We start from the raw sequence: 25,093 nt of genomic DNA, 5'->3' as shown, positions 1-25,093 counted from the left end.
CCCTGCGATAGACTGGCGACCTGTCCAGGGTGTACCCCGCCTCTGGCCCAATGACAGCTGGGATAGGCTCCAGCAGACCCCGCGACCCTTCACAGTTTGTAGATTTTGTGAAGACTGATAATGTATTTTTAAACAAAGCAGTTGACTGTAAAGTATTGTGAAAGTAATCTTAACAAACAGTAAACGCTGTATTTTTCAATAACAGCACAAAACTGTAAATTTTAGTGACAGTAAAAATATGTTAATTGTACAGTAACATAATGGCAACCCTGCTGCCAGTTCTTTACTGTTATTTTACAGGAAAATTCTTAACAGTGTAGTGTCTACTGTACAAGCCTGTAGGAGCAGTGCTATGATCTGGGGTTGCTGCAGTAAAGGTGGCAACTTTTTTTTTTTTGCCCAGGCAGTGTGTGTGTGTGTGTGTGTGTGAGTGAGATATATATATATAAATAAATAAAATGATATATATACATTATCATATATATAATGATAATGATGTGGATCAAACTACTTCTTGACTGCATGATGCAGCAGATCATGAAACAAACACATTGGCACGTTTTAGTGTCTCTTTCTGAACATTTTATTGGTTTCCAAAAAAAAAAAAAAAAAAAAAAAACATGAATAAAATAAAAATAGAAAGTAATGTCCTCCTTAATAATTTCGATGCTGAGGAACTGGACGGTTAAAACTGAGGGAAGTAATTCAACCAGGGACTGGGCAATCACAGTGACACCTCGCCCCATCCCTGCTCCTCTTTCTTGGCCAGCGGAGGAGTCGGGGAGAAGCTGCGTTTAAGATGAAGCCAGCAGTAAGAGAGGAAAAATGAAGGGGACGAGGAGCAGGAGAGCATCTACTGAATCCTAACCAACCTTCACACCTTAAGAGTGAGAAGACAAACGTGTGCAATAAAATGACTATTCTCAATACTCACAAGAAGTTAAATCTAAATCCCTTTTCTTTAACATTAGACTGAAACGGCCATCTCCCTTTGAGAGCAGACCTCTTTCTGAAATAAGGCAACTGTAGTGCTGTCATCTGAAACAACCAAAACTAGAGAGTCACACATGTGTTCAGCGATCACAAATAGGGCGCTGTGAACATGGCTGCCATAGAACAATATAGACATTGACGGCTGAGGGAAGGGCAGGGCCTTTCTTTCTCTCTTGGGATGTCCCGTTTTATGGTCAGTGCAACCTCGGGAATAAACAAGAACATGGCAATGTCTAAACAGAGTTGCAGAGATATAATGGTGGCACAAAGATCACAGGATAAATACCAGGCTAGCCAAAGCGTCGCTGTGTATGTGTCAAAGAGCGGAGTAAACAGTGATATGTTCCAAAGGCTTTTCTAGGAGGTGGAAGAAGGCAGGAAAGGGGGGGATCAATAGCAGGAGGGAGGGGTAGCAGCTCGGCTCTGATTGGCTGTTTATGTGAAGGTGAGCCCCGCCTCATTGTAGACTTTGAAGACTTTCTCAATGGCGTTGACATAGGCAGCTGTCCGCAGGTCCAGGCCCAGGTTGTACTTGCTTGCAGTGCGCATGATTTGCTATAAATAAATAATAAATAAATAAATAGAAAAAGAGAAGATTACAAAGTTAGTTTTTGAAATATTCAGGGCTTTGTTATTAGATGTATATGTGTTGAGTTAGGAAACTTCATGTCAACCAGACCAGAGATAGAGACGACTTAATGAAAACATGTTTATACATTTATTCAAAGTGATTTAAATTCCTTTTTAATATCACAAAGAATTAAATTTAATGACTTTTCCACAGTTGCGTCAGAAACAGAATCAAGGCTTTCCAAGATAAAAGTGTCTCTGGGAAAAATTATGGTCCTTTTAGCAAACAAATTCACACTGTTTGACCCTTTTTCCAAGTCCAGTCTGTTGGCCATGACAGGAACACGTTTTTCCAACTTTCCAAAGTGTATGTTGTATGTTGATGGAAAAGTTAACATGTTCTCTGATTCTCAAACATATATGACGATATTCACTTAACCACAGAGACATCTACACCCACTTATGACTCACGTGCACAGGAGTATAAATATAGATGTCACTGACAGATAGACACTGTGTTATTGGCTAGGCTAATATCATTGTGTCCTCGTCTGGAGTCTGTCTCGTCTCTTCTCTGAAGCGCTGGTAATCTTAAAGATTTATCTGACATATGTTTACTATGGTACCTGTTCACTAAAACAGTCCCGTGTGATCACTTACCCGGGCAGATCTCTCCATGGTGTAGGCCAAACCAGAGTGAACGATGTCCTTCTCAGAGGCACCCTGCAAATGAAGATGGTACCTTAACCAAACAACAATAACTCAGAGGAACACTTCTGACTGTGGTTGTAATTTGGTTAAGCCTCCAGGACCCAAGAGGTTTCATCTGTGATTGTTACTCACAGCAACTCTGGCCTGGAAGTCAGCAGTAGGTACGATGGGGATGGGTCCTCCCTGCTTGCCAAACTTCCTCTCTAAACTTTCCTGTACAGACACTGGACAGGATGACAATGGAAAAGGAGAAATAAAGTCAGCTATAAAATCCAGAGTCATGGGACTCACTCATGTGATAGCTTGATTAGATGACGTGGTTTTACAACGTAGCACCTATAACTTCTTTTACCATATATGGTGAATAATTATTCTGCCACTCTATGATTGGCTGTGTGAGAACAAGACAAATAGTATAAATGAAAACAGAGAGATGCTGTCAATACTCTTGGACAGAACTCCTTACCGAGCATCATCACCAACACTGCCTGAACTACTAAACTGAGTAAGAATACATCTATTTAACTTTCCTACAAATTCTCATTGACTGATGTTTTTGTACTTAACAAACAGCGATATCTGGGACATAAAACAGTAGAGAAACTGGAACTAAGCAAGGTTTGAAAGAAGTCTGATGTGAGTCCTGAGCTGAGGTTTGTTTTATTCCTTCAGGAAGCAGCTGTGGGACCATACACCTAGACATGGCGTCAACTGGACCATCAAAGGAACGTACACCACCAGCTGATGTAGTAAGTAGTGAGAACATTTACATAAGAAAGGACATATTGTAATGTGTTCTGTAGCTCATTAAGGGAGTCAGATCCTGAACTGGCATCCTGGGAGTTAAGAGTCCATAGGTTTTTGTTAACTTTTGTTAATGATCTCAGTTCAACATAAATCTATATAAATATAATGAATAGAATGAATAGAATGTCACATTTTCATGACTAACATTTATTACATCAACCATGGAAACATTTATTAAAATTATTCACAAACTGCCACTCCAGCCTGGTGTGCTAGTTTAATACATAGACTGGATGTGTGTGAGGATGATAACATCACATTTAGATGTGAACAAAAGCTTCAAAAAACTAACCCTATATGTTTTTATCACTGTAAGTAAGATGCCAATTTATATGTTTCTTTTGTTTCTTTGTAGGTGACTAAGCAGTTTAAGTACAAGCCAGGTGCAACATACTTTGCAAAAAAACAACAGAGACGCGAGCAAATGATGGCAGATCCAGAAACTCTCTTTGAAACTGAGGGGAACGATAAATTGATGTTTTATACAAAAGATCATGAAATATGGAAGAAAACACTTTTGGATATGCCTGAATTGAAGGAGGACATAATAACAACCCACAAATACAGCCTGCCAGAGTTCACAATTTCTGTGAATTCTACTGGATCGTGTGTGATATATAGCTCACAGGGGAATATGCAAAATGCTAAAAGGAAATATCAAGAAATAAAAGAAATAAAAGAAAAAATCATGACGGTGAAAATGGAAGATCTGAAATTGGGTGACAACAGTCAAGGAAAGTCAGAGAAGTAGCTCCCAGATTACTCTTCTCAGTTCCTGCCAGAACCCCACTTCAATTCCTGTCACTTTTGTGAGGCAAAATATCTTTATGTACAATGACAAGTAGAGCAAAAATGACTAGATTCAGATCTATAAAAACTATATGGATCAATATAAAGGGTATATTAATTTTTTTATGACATTATGTTTAATGGATAACCTGGGTTGTAAAAATGTCTAATCTCTGGTTCATGTCTGGGCAGCTGTCACTGGGTGAGAGGTGGGGTACACCCTGGACAGACTATCACGGGGCTAACACAGAGAGACGATGTAATGTCTGGTTGTGGTTTGAAAATATATTTGTCACATTCTTTACACTTTCAAAAATCTACTTCAGGTGTTTCTGGTTTGTTGTGATCATGTCATAAGAGTACTGGCATTGTATCATTTGATTGAGCCCTAGTTTGTCTGTAGGTTTTTGGGGAATCACAGAGCAGCTTTGTACTCACTAAGCAGGTGGTAGTTTGAAGGTCAGTCTTCCATAACTGACATGGTTGAGATTCTTCAGTGACTCGAAATAAGATACTGTCACACCACCAGCATTCAGGTACATTCAGGTGTCCTGCAAGATGAAACATGACATCCTCAGACATCGGCCTGTTTGTAACGATCTTCACTGCTCTGTTCGTGGAAAAGGCTTGTTAAATGTTAAATACTGCAAAAATGATTTGATTAAAACACTACAATAACACTTTTGACGTGTGCTTGTCATATTTAAAAATATCACAAAACTGGTTGAAGAGCAAGAATCTGAAATGTATAAAAAGCAAGTCAACGGAGTAAATCTGTCTACATAATGTTATCATTATTGTTTTAGTCAATTAGCAACACTAAATAAAAACATAAACACTTTAATGTTTAATTCAAATCAGTTTTACAGCACCACAACCTACATTCTCCAAAATTATCATACAGTTGATTTACCACCTTTCTGCACAAACTGGACCTTGGAACAGTCATTAAACTTTAGTGCAGGATTGTTATGGCAATACATTTGTTTTCACCAGTGTACCCAATGAACTGTTTACTGAGTGTGTGTCCATCATTTAGATATGACTGAAATACATCAGTCATATCTAAGGAGGAATGACGTTTTTCTGAATGTAAATCTATACCCAAATCACACAAAAGTATCTTGAGACCTTGGAAAAATACTTTATTTTTCTCTCTTTGTTTCCTTCCTTCCAACCTAGGTTGTTCTTAAAAGCAACTGTTATTTATGACGCAAACTTGAGTGCTTTTGTACCAATTATGCTCACTAAACATATTCACTACCTTAGTTGTTTTAGGCAACAATGACTTAACGCCTCTGTGTAGGGTTAAGTGACACATCATAGAAGCTCTCAGTATAAATAAATTCATGGATTGCACCAAAATAGCTTCTAGCACTGCTCATATGGAGCCAGAGTGAGCATATTAACTGGCTCTTGTCTCTCTTGATTGTTTGTCTAAGAGTCGGTTAAGTTTCGTTTCTCTGCCGGCCGACTAAGTGGCTGAAGACTCACGGTTAAGCAGGGATCCAGGGATCCATGAGCAGCGGTTATGAGTCGGTTAAGTTTCGTTTCTGCTTATTGTGAGTAAGTGAGTGAGTGTCTTAGTTTGCTAGTGGTCAAGTCGGGTAGTACGTTTTGTTTCTCTGCCAAATGAGATGTAAGATGTATGAATGGTGCAGTTTATTGATTATATATCAATCAAACCTAGTAGGACTCAACTGAGCCGGTTAAATAGACTCTAGATTCATGATTCTTCAGTCGTCTTTGATGGCCGGTTATATGAACCGAATCTTTAATCTTTTCATTTTCCTCATGTTCAGATCAGACGCAGCAGATTTCCTGGTTGGAGACGTTTAAGGATCATGAAACAAACACACTGGCACGTTTTAGTGTCTCTTTCTGAACATTTTATTGTATTGTTTATTGTTTCCAAAAAAAAAAAAAAAACATAAATAAAATAAAAATAGAAAGTATTGTCCTCCTTAATATTTTTGATGCAGAGGAATAGGACGGTAGCCTGGGTGTTCCCTGAATGTCAATTGGTTCAGAATTTATGGAAATCTCTTCACGACCTGTTGTCCTCCAGATCTATAAACATAGATTTCTTTTCATATCTAAACATCCAGATGGGTGTAATCCTCAAAAATAAAAAGGATGAATATTTGGTTAATAATCTAATTATAGCAACAAAATATTATATACATAAATGTCGATTTGCTGAGTCCTCCCCCACATGGTCTGCACTTAAAAATGAACTCTTGCTGCTCCAAAGCTGTCTTATAAAGGTAGAGAATGCCCAAGCTAAAAAACTGCATAAACTGATATTAATACTTCAGTTGAGCTGAGTCCCTGTTATTTGGTTTGTTTTATGTTATTTATTTTGTTTTAGTTTATTTCTGTTGTTTTTTTGTTTTTTTTGTGTGTGTGCTGTCTTTCTAGTTTGTTCTCCCTTGTCATGTGAATGGTATGTCTTTTCACCTTTATAGTTGGTCTGCTGGAGGTGTGACTCTGAGGTATTGTACTACAAGATTTATATTGTACAATTTGAGGATGTCATTCTTTATTTTTTCAGACGTATTGTAATAATAAGAAAAGACTAAATAAAAGGTTAAAATGAAAAAAAAAAAAAAAAAAAAAAAGCCTGGGTGTTCCCATACTGCTTTGCTTGCGATTTCATTCTCACTGCAAAAGCAGTCTGGAAACCATCGCCAGAGATATGTCTATATTGTATGTTGATGGAAAAGTTAACATGTTCTCTGATTCTCAAACATATATGACGATATTCACTTAACCACAGAGACATCTACACCCACTTATGACTCACGTGCACAGGAGTATAAATATAGATGTCACTGACAGATAGACACTGTGTTATTGGCTAGGCTAATATCATTGTGTCCTCTCCTTGCTGCAAGTAAAAGATCCTTAAGGCAACCTCGTCTGGAGTCTGTCTCGTCTCTTCTCTGAAGCGCTGGTAATCTTGAAGATTTATCTGACATATGTTTAGTATGGTACCTGTTCACTAAAACAGTCCTGTGTGATCACTTACCCGGGCAGATCTCTCCATGGTGTAGGCCAAACCAGAGTGAACGATGTCCTTCTCAGATGCACCCTGCAAATGAAGATGGTATCTTAACCACACAGAGGAACACTTCTGACTGTGGTTGTAATTTGGTTAAACCTCCAGGACCCAAGAGGTTTCATCTGTGATTGTTACTCACAGCAACTCTGGCCTGGAAGTCAGCAGTAGGTACGATGGGGATGGGTCCTCCCTGCTTGCCAAACTTCCTCTCTAAACTTTCCTGTACAGACACTGGACAAGATAACAATGGAAAAGGAGAAAAAAGGTCAGCTGTGAATTCCAGAGATAACTCATGTGATAGCTCGATTAGTTAAACTGGTTTTACAACTTGGCACCAATTATTTCTTTTATTATACATGGTAGATAATTATTTTGCCACTCTATGATTGGCTGTGTGAGAACAAGACAAATAGTAGAAATGAAAAGAGAGAGATGCTGTCAATACTCTTGGACAGAACTCCTTACTGAGCATCATCACCAACACTGCCTGAACTACTAAACTGAGTAAGAATACATCTATTTAACTTTCCTACAAATTCTCATTGACTGAACTTTTTGTACTTAACAAACAGCGTTATCTGGGACATAAAACAGGGTTTGAAAGATGTCTGGTGTGAGTTCTGAGCTGAGGTTTGTTTTATTCCTTCAGGAAGCAGCTGTGGGACCCTACACCTTGAAATGGCATCGACTGGACCATCAAAGGAACATGCAGCACCAGCCAAAGTAGTAAGTAGTGAGAACATTTATCTAAGAAAGGGCATATTGTAATGTTTTATGCAGAAAGTAGCTCATTAAGGGAGTCAGATCCTGAACTGGCATCCTGTGAGTGAAGAGTCCATAGCACACGTGTCAAACATACGGCCCTGGGGCCAAAACTGGCCCGCCAGAGGGTGTAATCTGGCCCGCGGGATGAATTTGTGAAGTGCAAAAATTACACAAAAATTGAAGACATTAACTGCAATTTTTCCAATAAAAGTAACTGCTATTCGAAGGATTCATACATATTTGTGGACATAACAACTGAGACCCAGAACTAAACCGAAATTGCATTTCTTTTTCTTAAGAAATGGCCAGTCATAATGTACTTCTTTGCACTAAAACAAAGGGAATCATTTGGAGTTGTCGTTATTTATAGGTAACCATCGTGTTATTGGTCCAGCCCCCTTAACATCAAACTGGGCTGTATGTGGCCCCTGAACTAAAATGAGTTTGACAAGTTTACAATATTCACGTCTGTGTCTATTATTTGATCCAGTCATCCACTAATATCCATTTAAATTGAAAAATGTTGCTTTTTGGGGCAAATATTGTTATGCGATTAAAATGCGATTAATCGAGATTAATTAATTACAAAGCCTCTAATTAATTAGATTAATTATTTTAATCGAGTCCCAACCCTAATATATATATATATATATATATATATATATTGCTCAGGTCTAGGTTCAGCAACATTATGTGCCCAAAGAATGAGGTCAGCTGACTACCTGAATATACTGAATGACCAGGTTATTCCATCAATGGATTTTTTTCTTCAATGATTTTCAAGGGCATATTCCAAGATGACAATGCCATGATTCATGGGGCTCAGATTGTGAAAGAGTGGTTCAGGGAGCATGAGACATCATCTTCACACATGGATTGGCGACTACTACGACATTAGCTAACCTGCCGGTAACTACAAAAATGTACTGAAAACACTGGCAGAGAGATACCAAAACATGATGCCATTCCATTTGTCATCTCCAAGATTTCTCAAGCCACCAGTACAGACTTCAAAAATGGAGTCTGCCTATGTTGAGTCATTGCCTACTGACACACATGCATTAACATCGGGCATCACAGACAGCAGCAGTGTATATGCCACAAAACAAGTAACCATTGAAGGCACAACTTTTGTGGCTGGCATGTTTGTTTGCACTGGTGCACATGTGCCAGCTAATGTCCAATAAACAGTGAGTTTATTGGACATTAGCTAACCTGCCGGTAAAGTACTGCTCAGCCCTCCACTCTGCTCAACTGGCTCTTCTGTGCAATTCAAATGATGTACGGCAGTTTGGATATGCAAAGGTTTGCACACCTCTCTTGCGTGACCTAAAAACTCTGGAAGACTCTGGTGTCTACATCGAAACGTTTGTCTCAAAGGCACAGTCTACTCTGTTGTGGCTGACAACCTTGCTGCCCATGGGCTAGTTGGTTTCAATGAGAGTTTCAGGTCTACATATTTCTGCAGATTTTGTCTTGCCACCTAGACAGAAATACAAACGTCAGATGCAGTCACTGGCAGTTTTGAGATGAAAACAAAAGATGTGCATGATAATCTTCAAGAAATACAGAACAGTGACAGTGAAGAGAAGTATGGTGTAAAACACTGTTGTGTTCTCTCTGACCATCTCTCTTATTTCCATCCTATCACAGGGTTTCCACCCGACATCCTACATGACCTGTTTGAGGACGTGGTTCCCGTGGAGTTGGCACATTGTTTGAAAGGTTTGATTGCAAAGAAATATTTGACTTTGGAAGAGCTAAATAGGGCAATAGTCCTTTTCTTTCCAAAGTTTGGATAAGGTTGACCGCCCTCACCCAATTGCTCAAAATTTTGCCAGTCGAGGAACAATTGGTGGGAATCGGCACGAGAACCACACTCTGCTTAAACTGCTCCCTGCTCTCATTGGCTCCAGAGTCCCAGAAGGGGAAACATTTTGGGAGGTGTTAATGGACTTAAAAGACATAGTTGAGCTTGCCATGTCTCATACTTTCACTGATGATACCATTCAGTACATGGCCTGTAAGATTTCAGATCACAGGCAGCTGCTTCAACAAGTCTTACCCAGCTTACGATTATGATCATAGAATCATTTCATTGAGCATCATCCTCATCTCATAAAGTGCTTTGGTCCTCTGGTGCATCTCTGGACAATGAGATTTGAGGGGAAGCCTAAAAAAAGTGAGTCAAATGAGTCAAATCAAAATAGTAACTGAACAACCCTACTACAGTAGTCACATAAGAAGTATGAAAAAATATGAAAATCTATACACTGCCTGGCCAGAAAAAAAGTCATCGCCGGGATTTGAATAAGCAAATAGGCGCGAGCATCCTATTGGAAAATTACTGCGTGGGTGATATCTTTCAGCTGACAACAAGTTATTCAACCCCAACTGATGCAATGAGTAGCTCCTCATTTCTTAAACAACCATGTCTAAAGACACATCCTTTGATCATGAAAAAGATGTTCGTCTGTTTGAGAAGGTTCAAATCATTGGCATGCATCAAGCAGAGAAAACATCTAAGGAGATTGTAGAAACTACTAAAACATAAAGATTGGACTCTGGAGCAATGGAAGAAGGTCATGTGGTCTGATGAGTCCAGATTTACCCTGTTCCAGAGTGATGGGGGCATCAGGGTAAGAAGAGAGGCAGAAGAAGTGATGCACCCATCATGCCTAGTGCCTACTGTACAAGCCTGTGGGGGCAGTGCTATGATCTGGGGTTGCTGCAGTTGCTCAGGTCTAGGTTCAGCAACATTATGTGTCCAAAGAATGAGGTCAGCTGACTACCTGATTATACTGAATGACCAGGTTATTCCATCAATGGATTTCTTTTCTTCCCTTATGTTCACGGGCATATTTCAAGATGACAATACCAGGATTCACGGGGCTCATGTTGTGAAAGAGTGGTTCAGGGAGCATGAGACATCATTGTCACACATGGATTGGCCACTACTGTGCTTAGCCAAGAAATAGTCCAGCACATAAGTCCCGTAACCATTCATTCATTCATTTATCCTCTATACCCGCTTATTCCTGTTAAGGGTCGCGGGGGTCTGCTGGAGCCTATCCCAGCTGTCATCAGCAGGGGGTACACCCTGGACAGGTCGCCAGTCCATTGCAGGGCTAACACAGAGAGACAGACAACCATTCACACGGCCAATTTAGAATCGCCAATTAACCTAATGAGTATGTCTTTGGATGGTGGGAGGAAGCTGGAGTACCCAGAGAGAACCCACACAGACACAGGGAGAACATGCAAACTCCAAACAGAAAGGCCAGCCGGCCCATGGATTCGAACCGGCATCAGTGCTCGCCACTGTACCGCCAGTTCCCCGTAACCACCACATGCCGATTTTACTCTACAGATTATGTACAGATTAAACAACCAAGATATAGTGTGTTGATCAGGGATCTTAAGAGCTGCTAGTACGTGGATTTTGTTACCTTTAGACAGAACCAGGCTAGCTATTTCAAGTGTTATGCTAAGTTAAACTGCTGACTGTAGCTTCGTATTTACTCTACAGGATTGTACAGTGTGGTATGTCTTCTCATCCAATTCTAGGCAAAATACCAAGAGTAAGCATATTTCCTCACATATCAAACTTTTCCTTAAATGCTGTGGCTAATCTCTGTCAGCTTTGACAATAGTTAAAATTATGAGCTATTGTTTAATATGTTATGTCTGTCTGAAAATGTCCTGTGCTTTTCTTTTCCATGCAGCTCTACACTGAATTCCATAGGATCACCAATCAAAATCTACCATTTTCCTTCTTTGCTGCACTTGACAAATATACTCCTCAGCTGTTAAAACTCTACAATAAGAGAAAGACTGGACATTTTGGTGAGAAGATGGAAGAAGTTTTGATGGCATATGAGGAACCGGTACAAATATTTTGAGTGCATTACATTGATGGTGAATGTGAACAGCAGACCCTAACACCCTCCTATGCATATCTTGTGTTTGTTTGTTCAACAGGACAAGAACGACATCACTGCAGCTAGAACAGCAGCCCTGGCCGGTCTACCACTGTACTTAAAGGAGGATTCATCAGAGGTCTTCAGCACTTTTTTTCTGAAAACTTCATTAATAGGTTTAATAAAAAGTAAACAGAGAGGAGTAAACTCTTTTTAGAGCTGTGAACATTGAAATGTTGTGTATTCAGTGATTAGTGTTCAGATTTCAACTAAATAAACAGTTTAACTTGTCTTAAAATGTGGATTTTTTACTTTGTGTTAATACGACTTGAAAGGCTTAAGGCAATCGGTTTCCTCAAATAAACTGAGTAGCCACAACAGAGTTTGAAGTTGTCACAGCTAGAATGTAATAATTTGCTTAAATACAAAAAACTGAGTCAGTTCAACTTAAGTGGTAACATTTGTATGAAGAAGATGCATTCAATGAGTTTATTGGACATTAGCTAAACTGCTGGTAAAGTACTGCTCAGCCCTCCACTCTGCTCAACTGGCTCTTCTGTGCAATTCAAATGATGTACGGCAGTTTGGATATGCAAAGGTTTTCGCACCTCTCTTGATTGACCAAAAAACTCTGGAAGACTCTGGTGTCTACATCGAAACAAACACAGGGTTTTCAAGAAAATTGTTCATGACACTCATAACTACAAAAATGTACTGAAAACATTGGCAGAGAGACACCAAAACATGATGCCATTCTATTTGTCATCTTCAAGATTTCTCAAGCCATCAGTACAGACTTCAAAAGTGGAGTCTGTCTACGTTGAGTCATTGCCTACTGATACACATGCATTAATATCGGGCATCACAGACAGCAGCAGTGTATATGCCACAAAAGAAGTAACCATTGAAGGCACAACTTTTGTAGTTGGCATGTTTGTTTGCACTGTTTATTGGATATTAGCTAACCTGCCGGTAAAGTACTGCTCAGCCCTCCACTCTGCTCAACTGACTCTTCTGTGCAATTCAAATGATGTACGGCAATTTGGATATGCAAAGGTTTGCGCACCTCTCTTGAGTGAGTGTTCAGAATTATGAGCGGTTAAGTTTCGTTTCTCTGCGTATTTTGCGTAAGTGAGTGAGTGTCTGAGGGCCTTAGTGTGCTCGTGGTCAAGGAGGGTAGAACATTTTGTTTAGTTTTGTTTTGTTTCTCTGCCAAGTGAGTGAGGTTTGAATTGTGTTTACATTGTGTTTAGTTTATTGATTACATATCAATCAAACGTGGTAGGACTCAACTGAGCCGGTTAAATAGACTCTAGATTCATGATTCTTGAGTCGTCTTTGATGGCCGGTTATATGAACCGAATCTTTAATCTTTTAATTTTCCTCATGTTCAGATCAGATGCAGCAGATTTCCTGGTTGAAGATGTTTAAGGATCATGAAACAAACACATTGACACATTTTAGTATCTCTTTCTGAATATATTATTTGTTTCCAAAAAAAAAAAAAAAACATGAATAAAATAAAAATAGAAAGTAATGTCCTTTTTAATAATTTCAATGCTGAGGAATAGAACGGTTTAAACTGAGGGAAATAATTCAATCAGGGACTGGGCGATCACAGTGACAACTCGCCCCATCCTTGCTCCTCTTTCTTGGCCAGCGGAGGAGTCGGGGAGAAGCTGCGTTTAAGATGAAGCCAGCAGTAATAGAGGAAAAATGAAGGGGACGAGGAGCAGGAGATCATCTACTGAATCCTAACCAACCTTCACACCTTAAGAGTGAGAAGACAAACGTGTAATAAAATGACTATTAATACTCACAAGAAGTTAAATCTAAATCCCTTTTATTTAACATTAGACTGAAACGGCCATCTCCCTTTGAGAGCAGACTTCTTTCTGAAATAAGGCAACTGTAGTGTTGTCATCTGAAACAACCAAAACTAGAGAGTCACACATGCGTTCAGCGATCACAAATAGGGCGCTGTGAACATGGCTGCCATAAAACAATATAGACATTGACGGCTGAGGGAAGGGTAGGGCCTTTCTTTCTCTCTTGGGATGTCCCGTTTTATGGTCAGTGCAACCTCGGGAATAAACAAGAACATGGCGATGTCTAAAGAGTTGCAGAGATATAATGGCAGCACAAAGATCACAGGATAGATACCAGGCTAGCTAAAGTGTCGCTGCGTATGTGTGAAAGAGCGGAGTAAACAGTGATATGTTCCAAAGGCTTTTCTAGGAGGTGGAAGAAGGCAGGAGAGGGGGGGATCAATAGCAGGAGGGAGGGGTAGCAGCTCACCTCTGATTGGCCGTTTATGTGAAGGTGAGCCCCGCCTCATTGTAGACTTTGGAGACTTTCTCAATGGCGTTGACAAAGGCAGCTGTCCACAGGTCCAGGCCCAGGTTGTACTTGCTTGCAGTACGCATGATTTTCTAAAAAAAAAAAAAAAAAAAACACACACACACACAAAAGAGAAGATTACAAAGTTAGTTTTTGAAATATTCAGGGCTTTGTTATTAGCTGTAAACGTGTTGAGTGAGGAGACTTCATGTCAACCAGAGATAGAGACGACTTAATGAAAACATGTTTATACATTTATTCAAATTGATGACATGGACAAAATTTTGATTTTCGATCATTTAATGGTTATTCTGTGCTTAATACACAATACAAGATGGTATCATTTCTCAGCCTGCTGGCATAGTGATTGACCAAACCCAACAGGAAAAGTAAATTATAAAAGACAAAAGTGTCTCTGAGAAAAATGCTGGTCCTTTTAGCTTTAGGAACATAAATTCTCATTCTTTGACCCTTTTTCCAAGTCCAGTCTGTTGGCAGTGACAGCTCATCATTGTAGTTACAACTTGTATGCATCTTTGATCATATAATTATTTATCTTTTCATATTTTGAGTAACTGAGTTGTTATTGTGTTGGTAACATGATGCGAGTTGTCTTTTCATGAAGAACTACACACGAAGTAAGAGTGTTCATTAGATTAATTAGACATCATATTAATATTGGCTTTATAAAGCAGAGTATAAACCAGATATGACATTCGTTAATACGCAGGATTAGATGTTACAATCCCTTGTGCCAAGACAAAATTTGGTGCTATGTCCCTGCAGGCACGCACAACTTCAACAACAACTCAAGACTACCGTCATTCTTAAATAGACAGCGCTATTTTTCTAAAGGTGCAGTGCACCAATTTTTCTTGAAAAAAATAAAAACAAAGATGGAAAGAACTTTTAACACTGGTAACACTTAGTATATATACTGTATATATAAGGGTAGATCACTTTGACTTTGTCATTGTAACAGCAGCTTGCGAGCCAAAAATGTGTGGGCACCCCTGACCTAAATGAACTAAGTAAATGCTGCTGGCTTGTATGGCCCGCTCAGCAGCTAAACAAACAAAGAAACATAATACTGTTACCAACCAACATGAAGACATCAGATACCTGGCCTAGTCAACGCAGCATGTCGTTGGGGGTTGACACATTAAATACACATTACTTCTCAAAGTCATAACATTTTTCAATTCAAATCACTTTATTATTATTTCATCATTATGAATTTTGCGCTCAAAAACTGACCGTTTAGGGAATTCATACAAATACCGATATGAGATATATAGGATGGGGGCCATGACAGGAACACGTTTTTCCAACTTTCCAAAGTGTGTGTTGTATGTTTACTATGGTACCTGTTCACTAAAACAGTCCTGTGTGATCACTTACCCGGGCAGATCTCTCCATGGTGTAGGCCAAACCAGAGTGAACAATGTCCTTCTCAGAGGCACCCTGCAAATGAAGATGGTATCTTAACCACACAACAGAACTCAGAGGAACACTTCTGACTGTGGTTGTAATTTGGTTAAGGCTCCAGGACCAAAGGGGTTTCAGCTTGTGACCCTGTCTGATGTCTGACAGCTGGTTTGGTGATTGTTACTCACAGCAACTCTGGCCTGGAAGTCAGCAGTAGGTACAATGGGGATGGGTCCTCCCTGCTTGCCAAACTTCCTCTCTAAACTTTCCTGTACAGAAACTGGACAGGATAACGATGGAAAAGGAGAAATAAGGTCAGCTGTGAATACCAGAGATAACTCATGTGATAGCTCGATTAGTTAAACTGGTTTTACAACTTTACCATATATGGTGGATAATTATTATGGTACTCTATGATTGGCTCTCTGAGAACAGGACAAATAGTATAAATGAAAAGGGATGTAGGTTGACATGAGACATCATTTTGAGGTCTGAGATTTTCCTCCAGGACAGAGATATTTGTGTAAGTAGAGTTTTTCTTTATTCATCTCGCCGAGTAGTGTCTATTCCATCAGTAGACAGCACTTTATCTTTTGTCCTTGTAGCTGTTAATCAACTAAACTGATAAATAATTATAGGAAGACTAAATGAACAACAGAAATTACAAATGATTATATTATATTATATTATATTATATAAATGAATAGTTTGTGTGTTTTATTTGAATAGCAGGAAGCAAGGAGGTGATATCTGATCACAAGAGGTCACGCAAGACTCAAGTGAAGACACATTCTGTCGTGAAGAGGACCAAAGAAAAGTAAAAATCTATTTATCTTCAAATTTTTGATGACCGTCAATTTAAAAAAAAATATATATATATATATTAGCAGCTTTGATAGTCATGACTTACATTCAGATAACCTGAAACCAAGGTACTATATTTATTAAAACCTTTTACTATTTTGTAAAAGCTTTGTCCAGAGAATGGACTGAAAGAATCTGAAAGACTTTCTTTAGAAAACAGCTGAATATAAAATATACAAAATATATCACCACATCACATTTATGTACCAAATGTGTTTTATGATTGTTTATAGATGCCTGCTCGTCCTTTTAATTACCCTGAGGGATTGACACCAGAGGACAGGGGAGAGTTCACAGATACAACTCTGCGGGACAACCCAGATGTTCTCTATTTCTACACTAGAACAAATGGCTCCAGATGCAATCTAATTTTCTTTACTGAATTTGCAGGTGACTGGGAAGCTGTAATACTGGAGGCATTCCCTGGTACCAATATAGTTAAACTGCCTGACAAAGTCAAACTTGAGCTTCCCAATGGCAAAGGCCATGTATGCATATATCCTAGTGGAAAATTTGTGATTCAAGGTACTGATAGCAACCTTGACATGTTTGAGGAGTGCTTTGACGAACTAAGACAACAAATGGTGATGAAAAGGCTAACGAGGAACACAAACAAGCTGAAGACTGAGGAATTCAGTGACAATTCTGAAACAGAGGAAAAGCCTGGCAGTGATGGGAGCAACATCCCTCCCCGCGAATAAAATGCAATAAAAACAGAAATGCCAGGGAAAGGTAGACATTGATTGTCTAATGAACATGTTCAAAAAGAGGGGGGAAAAAACACAACAGGGTTTTTAGAATGTTAAGTGAAGCTTGTTAAAGCTTTTATCTAGTTTTTAAACAAAAATCAATTCCATATTTCATTCTGATTTGCAATACTTCTATAACACACGTTTGTGACAGTTTGTGGTTCTGGTGTTTATTATATAAAGAACCATTTTAGAATGGTGACATGTAAAGGAAATTTAATGGTGATCTAGTTTGATTACCACCAGCATTCAGGTACATGTCCTGTAAGATGAAACATGACATCCTCAGACATCGGCCTGTTTGTAAAGGTCTTCACTGCTCTGTTTGTAGAAATGTCTTGTTAAATGTACTGCAACAATGATTTGATTAAAACATTACTATAACACTCTTGATGTGTTCTTGTCATATTTAAAAATATCACAAAACTGGTTGAAGAGCAAGAATCTGAAATGTGTAAAAAGCAAGCCAACAGAGTAAAAATCTGTCTACATAATGTTATCATATTGTCATTGTTTGGGTTTCAACTGCAAGGTTTACAAATGCATGTGTTCATTATGTTCATTCCCAGTTCATTACCTTGAACTGAGCTGAAGGGTAAACTCTAAATAAAGTTGAATAAAGTTTAAATTCCACTTCATATCCAAATGCAAAACGTGCATGAATCCTAATAGTGAAAAGGAACGTTGTAGCCGTGTGTGTGCTTACAGGAATAACCATGACGTTGTTCTCCAGGAAGACCTTGTCAGCATCTGGAGTGGTGGGACCGTTGGCACCTTCTGCAATGATCTGGAGAAAATGAAATAAATAAAAAGACACTTCACGACTGCGACCCAGCTGCCCTGAATCCAAAAGACAACCTAAATCACAGCACTTTTTGCGAGTCAAAGTATGTGGTACCTTGGCCAAGAGACAGGAGAGGACAGATGTGCTGGTACCAGTTTGTAGTCCTCCAGCTGTTTGGGGTCAATGCCCTCTGGATTGTAGATGGTTCCATCAATCTCACTGATGCCCACACACTTGGCCCCGAACCTGTGCAGGTACCTCATGGAGTGGACACCCACATTACCAAAGCCCTGAGAAAAGTCACAGCAAGATTAGAACTACCACAGCCCAACCAAGAAGTACAGTGTGTTCAGCTTCATGCAATCACATCCTCTGGTGCCATCATGTGGACAGTTTACGTTATAACATTATCCTCATAAAACTGATGTGTGTCCTGAAAAGAGACTGTGAAAGAGATGCTATTTATTCTCTTTGCTCTAAACTGCAACTCCATTTTAGTCAACGGGCGACACTAAATAAAAACATAAACACTTTTATGTTTAATTTAAATCAGTTTAACAGCACCACAAACTATCTTCCAAAACAATCATACAGTTGAATCAGCACCTTTCTGCATAAACTGGACCTTAGAACAGTCATGAAACTTTAGTGCAGGATTGTTATGGCAATACATATGTTTTCACCAGTGTACCCAATGAACTGTTTACTGAGTGTGTGTCCATCATTTAGATATGAATGAAATACATGTAAAATCAAGAAAGGAGGAATTTTCTGATGTTTTTCTGAATGTAAATCTATACCCAAATCACACAAAAGTATCTTGAGACCTTGGAAAAATACTTCAACCCACTTTATTTTTCTCTCTTTGTTTCCTTCCTTCCAACCTAACAGTCAATGTTTGAGTGTTAGGTTGTTCTTAAAAGCAACTGTTATTTATGACGCAAACTTGAGTGCATTTGTACCAGTTATGCTCACTAAATCTGCTCACTACCTTAGTAGTTTTAGGCAACAATGACTTAACGCCTCTGTGTAGGGTTAAGTGACACATCACAGAAGCCCTCAGTATAAATAAATTCATGGATTGCACCCAAATAGCTTCTAGCACATATGGAGCCAGAGTGAGGATATTAATTGGCTCTTGTCTCTCTTGATTGTTTGTCTAAGAGTCGGTTAAGTTTCGTTTCTCTGCCGGCCGATGGCTGATGACTCACGGTTAAGCAAGGGATCCACGAGCAGCGGTTATGAGTCGGTTAAGTTTCGTTTCTGCTTATTGTGAGTAAGTGAGTGAGTGTCTGAGTATCTTAGTTTGCTCGTGGTCAAGTCTGGTAGTACGTTTTTTTTCTCTACCAAGTGAGATGTAAGATGTTTGAGTGGTTCAGTTTATTGATTATATATCAATCAAACGTGGTAGGATTCAACTGAGTCGGTTAAATAGACTCTAGATTCATGATTCTTCAGTCGTCTTTGATGACCGGTTATATGAACCGAATCTTTAATCTTTTCATTTCCCTCATGTTCAGATCAGATGCAGCAGATTTCCTGGTTGGAGACGTTTAAGGATCATGAAACAAACACACTGACACGTTTTAGTATCTCTTTCTGAACATTTTATTGGTTTACAAAAAAACAAAAACAAAAAAAACCCCAACATAAATAAAATAAAAAATAGAAAGTAATGTCCTCCTTAATAATTTTGATGTAGAGGAATAGGACGGTTACAACTGAGGGAAATAATTCAACCAGGGACTGGGTGATTACAGTGACACCTCGCCCCATCGCCCCTTATGGACACAAAGATTAAAAGCAGACTCAATTCCGTTAAGTTTCACTTCTGGGTTTTGGGAGAAAGGGAGTACGTGGGTGGTGCTGCAGAGGATTTTCATCGTTCTTTGTGCTGTGGAAAGATTTTAGTTTGTCCTTGAAGTCACAGAAAGCCATATCCGTAAGTTTTTTATGCTTTAAAGGTTTAGAGAGAATTGGAATGTATGACAATCGTTTTTATGTTGTACGTTGTAATAATTATTCCATGTTCATGTGAGAGGCAGATTTGCTCAGCTCTTAACATGTTAGCCATGTAGCTCAGATGTTGTTACATTCATTTTGAAGTGTTGCACTACACGCTTTCTCTATTTGTGGGTATGTTGTCTGTACTTATTTCAGTCATTGTGATTATTATTTTCCTATATATTTAAAAACCTGTATTTGTGGATATTTTGTATGGTCTGTGAGTCTTTTCTGGCCATACATATTGTTTGGGATAGCTGGATAAACTACTTCAGAACGAAGAGGGAGGCCAGTATAATTATATTATATTATATTATATTATATTATATCATAAAATGTGATGAAAATGAATAGTTTGTGTGTTTTATTTACATAGCAGGAAGCAGGGAGCTGATATCTGATCACAGGAGATCACAGAAGACACAAGTGAAGACACATTTTGTTGTGAACGGGACTGAACAAAAGTAAAAATCTATTTATCTGTCTTGAAACTTTTGTTGACTAAACTGTCTGTTTTTTAAAACTTATTTTAGCACCTTTGATAGTCATGTGTTACATTCAGATAAGGATTAAAACTGGACGAAGTACCTTTTAAAACTATGGTGCTATATTTATTAAAACCTTTTACTATTTTGTAAAAGAAACTGAAAGAACTTCTTTAGAAAACAGCTGAATATATAATATACAAAATATATCATCACATCACATTTATGTACCAAATGCATTTTATGATTTATTACAGATGAATGCTCGTCGTTTTGATTACCCTGAGAGAGTGACAGAAGCAGAGAAGAAACGGTTCAAAAGAAGAACTCTGGTGAAAAACCCGGATGTGCTCTATTTCGACACTATGAAAAATGACGCCAGATGCAATCTGATTTTCTTTACTGAATTTGCAGATGACTGGAAAGCTGTAATACTAGAGGCATTCCCTGGTACCAATACAGTTCAACCGATTGACAAAGTCAAACTTGAGCTTCCCAACCGCGGTGGCCATGTATGCATATATCCTAGTGGAATATTTGTGATTCAAGGTACAGATAGCGACCTTGACATGTTTGAGGAGCGTTTTTCTAAACTGAAAGAAGACATGGAGATGAGAAGGCTAACGAGGAACACAAACAAGCTGAATATTGAGGAATTCGATCCTGAAACAGAGGAAAAGCCCAGCAGTGACGGGAGAAGTGACGGGAGCAATATCCCCCCCCACGAACAAAATGCAATAAAAGCAGAAATGCCAGGGAAAGATAGACATTGATTGTCTAGTGAATGTGTTCAAAAAGACACAAAAAAAAAGAGAGAGAAAACACAACAGGGTTTTTAGAATGTTAATTACAGCCTGTTAAAGCTTTTTAGATTCTTCAGCCACTCAAAATAAGATACCGTCACACCACCAGCATTCAGGTACATGTCCTGTAAGATGAAACGTGACATCCTCAGACATCGGCCTGTTTGTAACGGTCTTCACTGCTCTGTTTGTAGAAATGTCTCGAAATAATGATTTGATTAAAACACTACTATAACACTCTTGATGTGTGCTTGTCATATTAAAAATATTACAAAACTGGTTGAAGAGCAAGAATCTGAAACGTGTAAAAAGGAAGCCAACAGAGTAAAAATCTGTCTACATAATGTTATCATATTGTCATTGTTTGGGTTTCAACAGCAAGGTTTACAACTGCATGTGTTCATTGTGTTCATTCCCAGTTCATTCTCTTCAACTGAGCTGAAGGATAAACTCTAAATAAAGTTGAATAAAGTTTAAATTCTACTTCATATCTGAATGCAAAACGTGGATCCACCCCAATAGTAAAAAGGAACGTTGTAGCCGTGTGTGTGCTTACAGGAATAACCATGACGTTGTTCTCCAGGAAGACCTTGTCAGCATCTGGAGTGGTGGGACCGTTGGCACCTTCTGCAATGATCTGGAGAAAATGAAAGAAATGAAAAGACACTTCACGACTTCACCCAGCTGCTTTGAATCCAAAAGACAACCTAAATCACAGCACTTTTTGCGAGTCAAAGTATGTGGTACCTTGGCCTTGATCCTGGGGGCGTTGTGATGTGTGAGCTGCTGTTCTACAGCTGCAGGGATCAGGATGTGGCAGTCTGCTTCCAAAATGTTCCCTTCATAGGGCTTTGTTCCAGGGAAGCCCACAATGGTGCCGTGTTGCTGCAGAAAGTGCAGAGAAAATATCAGAACGTTTCAGAGGGAGTAAAATATAGAGGCATTTGTATTCACTGAATATTAGTGAGTGACATGAGCCTGAATCTGGACAGCAAAAAGAAGAACGGATCACAGAGGAACAAAGAGAAAAGAGACAGGAGTGGACAGATGTGCTGGTACCAGTTTGTAGTCTTCCAGCTGTTTGGGGTCAATGCCCTCTGGATTGTAGATGGCTCCATCAATCTCACCGATGCCCACACACTTGGCCCCGAACCTGTGCAGGTACCTCCTGGAGTGGAGACCCACATTACCAAAGCCCTGAGAAAAGTCACAGCAAGATTAGAACTACCACAGTCCAACAACTAACCCAACCAAGAAGTACAGTGTGTTTAGCTTCATGCAATCACATCCTCTGGTGCCATCATGTGGCCAGTGTACATTATAACATTATCCTCATAAAACTGATGTGTGTCCTGAAAAGAGACTGTGAAAAAGATGCTATTTATTCCCTTTGCTCTAAACTGGAACTCCATTTTAGTCAACGGGCAACACTAAATAAAATCATGAACACTTTTATGTTTAATTTAAATCAGTCTAACAGCACCACGAACTACATTCTCCAAAATGATCATACAGTTGATTTACCACCTTTCTGCATAAACTGGACCTTAGAACAGTCATGAAACTTTAGTGCAGGATTGTTATGGCTATACATATGTTTTCCCAAATCACACAAAAGTATCTTGAGACCTTGGAAAAATACTTAAACTGACTTTATTTGTCTCTCTTTGTTTCCTCCGTAGTGTTGTAATAATCAAATATGCACACAAAACAATGTTTGAGTGTTAGGTTGTTCTTAAAAGCAGCTGCTATTTATGACGCAAACTTGAGTGCATTTGTACTGATTAAAATATGCTCACTACCTTAGTTGGTTTAGGCAACAATGATACTAATAATAACCATACTAACCATGCAGCTCCTCTGTGTAGAGTTAAGTGACATATCATATAAGCCCTCAGTATAAATAAATTCATGGATTGCACCAAAATACCTTCTAGCACTGCTCACGGCCTGCGCAACAAGAGCCTGGCAGGTGAAGGTTTTATACTCTGTAAAGTTGTAATGAACTAACCGACCCCTCAGGAAGGCTTACGCATGATAACCAGACTTGATCAACCGCATAGCATGTTTGTCTTAGCCGCTTTATATCAGAGCTGGAGAAAAATGAAAGCTAGATAGTCATTGGTGCTCGAGTCCCTCCACCCTTCCATCACCTCATCCTTTCATCTTCACCAGAAAATCCACCTGTCTTTGGTATGTACCTAATTGTCTTTGTGGTTTTCTCTTTCTGCAGGTAGAGTACAGAGGAATAGAACAGGGCAGGAAGGAGGAGGGGTAAGTAAACAGGTTAAGTAGACTAGATGACTTGTGACCCCAAACACACCTCCAGACTGTGTAAGGGCTATTTGACCAAGAAGTAGAGTGATGGACTGCTGCTCCATATGACCTGGCCTCCACAGTCACCTGACCTAAACCCAATGGAGATGGTTTGGGATGAGATGGACCGAAGAGTGAAGACAAAAGGGACAACATGTGCTCAGCATCTCTGGGAACTCCTTCAAGACTGTTGGAAAACCATTTCAGGTGACTACCTCATGAAGCTCATTGAGAGAATGCCAAGAGTGAGCAAAGCAGTAATCAAAGCAAAGGGAAGAATCTACAATATCTATATAACAACAAAATAAAGATGGTTTATCTTCCTTGTCAAATCTGGTGTCTACATTACCCATAATGCAACTTGATCACTGTCAGGTCAGCGTGTTTTTTTTCTAAACGTGGCTAATGTAGCCATGATGTCTTTCTTCCCACATGCTGAACTTCAGATATGCCGTAAATGTTTTTCTCCCCATGTTCCAAAATGAAAACCTTTTCTGGAGTAAATGAAAAACTTTTGCAACACCTGACAAACGTTTCAAAGTTTCTCCAAAATGTGATCACCTTTTGTTCTTGTGCGGCCGCTTTTGTGAAACCGGTTTGCATCATGTCCACAAAGAGTGTAGATGGAAGCTGACTGACATCTTCAGGTTTATTCTATTTTATATACTTTTATTTATTCACATTCTACCAGAATGAATCCTAAAGTTTCCAAATAATCCAAATGCTGTTTAAAATGCTGTTCAAGAAAAGAAGAATATTTTTTGATGGAAGGTTCGACCTCATTAAAAGAACGAGTCTCAGTGTCGATGTCTGAAAGCCACAAGTAAGAACAAGATGATGCAGAAAATATTCCAAAATAAAAGAGACATTAAAATGAAAAACTGGATTTAAGGAGTTAAAATGTTGATTCAAGAAACATCTTGGTTGTTTTTTAGTCTTCGTGAAACTGGTTTTCATGCCAACAAGTAGTTCGAACAATAGTTGGCACCTTTTCAGACGTCCGTCAATCAATAGAACAATTATTAAAAAAATAGAATCAGTTCTCTAAGAGAAAAAATGTTCCAGGAAATGTCATGTTGTTCTTGTGCGGTCGCTTTTGTGAAACCGGTTTGCATTGAAAGATCATGTCCACGTAGAGTGTAGAAGGAAGCTGATTGACATCTTCAGGTAAAACAAACTTTTATTTCACATTCTACCGGTATGAATCCTAAAGTTTCTAAATAATCCAAATGCTGTTTAAAAAAGTTGTGAAGGGAACTCAAGAGATTGGGACTGAACAGCTGTGTAGCCTTAAGAAAACCACTAATCAGTGAGGCTAACTGGAAAAAAAGGCTTCAATTTGCTAGGGAGCATAAAGATTGGACTCTGGAGCAATGGAAGAAGGTCATGTGGTCTGATGAGTCCAGATTTACCCTGTTCCAGAGTGATGGGGGCATCAGGGTAAGAAGAGAGGCAGATGAAGTGATGCACCCATCATGCCTACACTGTTAGAAATTGCTGTTAATTTACAGCAGAATTCCAACAGTATTAACCTGTTATTATTTTTGAATACATCACTCTACTGTTAATACAAACAAAAAACTGTGAAATTTTGGTGATTTACTGTTCTTTTAACAGAACTATACTGTCTTCCTAAAATACAGCATTTTACTGCTAATCATTCATCCTAACCTTCTAAATCACGGTATCATGATGTATTTT

At 38.9% G+C, this 25,093-nt stretch overlaps 1 protein-coding gene and 2 long non-coding RNA genes across 3 annotated transcripts; 1 reads left to right on the top strand and 2 right to left on the bottom strand.

Annotated features, from left to right (window-relative positions):
* Positions 1-565: 565 nt before the first annotated feature.
* On the bottom strand, positions 566-2,498 carry LOC311503943. The gene is made up of 3 exons (XR_014699611.1): positions 2,407-2,498; positions 2,224-2,286; positions 566-1,548 (listed from the first exon to the last, which is right to left on the bottom strand). It is a non-coding gene; the product is annotated as an uncharacterized lncRNA (long non-coding RNA).
* Positions 2,499-13,931: 11,433 nt separating this feature from the next.
* LOC311504272 (glutamate dehydrogenase, mitochondrial-like) lies at positions 13,932-22,377 on the bottom strand (the record flags this gene model as incomplete). Its single annotated transcript, XM_084567291.1, has 8 exons — positions 13,932-14,051; positions 15,361-15,423; positions 15,576-15,667; positions 17,241-17,262; positions 17,578-17,787; positions 21,824-21,961; positions 22,136-22,273; positions 22,363-22,377. 8 exons carry the CDS (start codon positions 22,375-22,377, stop codon positions 13,932-13,934), a joined length of 798 nt encoding a protein of 265 aa, XP_084423417.1.
* On the top strand, positions 19,622-21,585 carry LOC311503945. The gene is made up of 3 exons (XR_014699613.1): positions 19,622-19,726; positions 20,165-20,252; positions 20,531-21,585. It is a non-coding gene; the product is annotated as an uncharacterized lncRNA (long non-coding RNA).
* Positions 22,378-25,093: the final 2,716 nt, after the last annotated feature.

The sequence above is a fragment of the Chelon labrosus genome (genome assembly GCF_963514085.1).
Source record: "Chelon labrosus genome assembly, chromosome: 19".
NCBI lineage: Eukaryota > Metazoa > Chordata > Actinopteri > Mugiliformes > Mugilidae > Chelon > Chelon labrosus.
The sequence above is the reverse complement of the archived record's forward strand: the minus strand, read 5'-3'. Positions and strand labels throughout refer to the sequence as shown.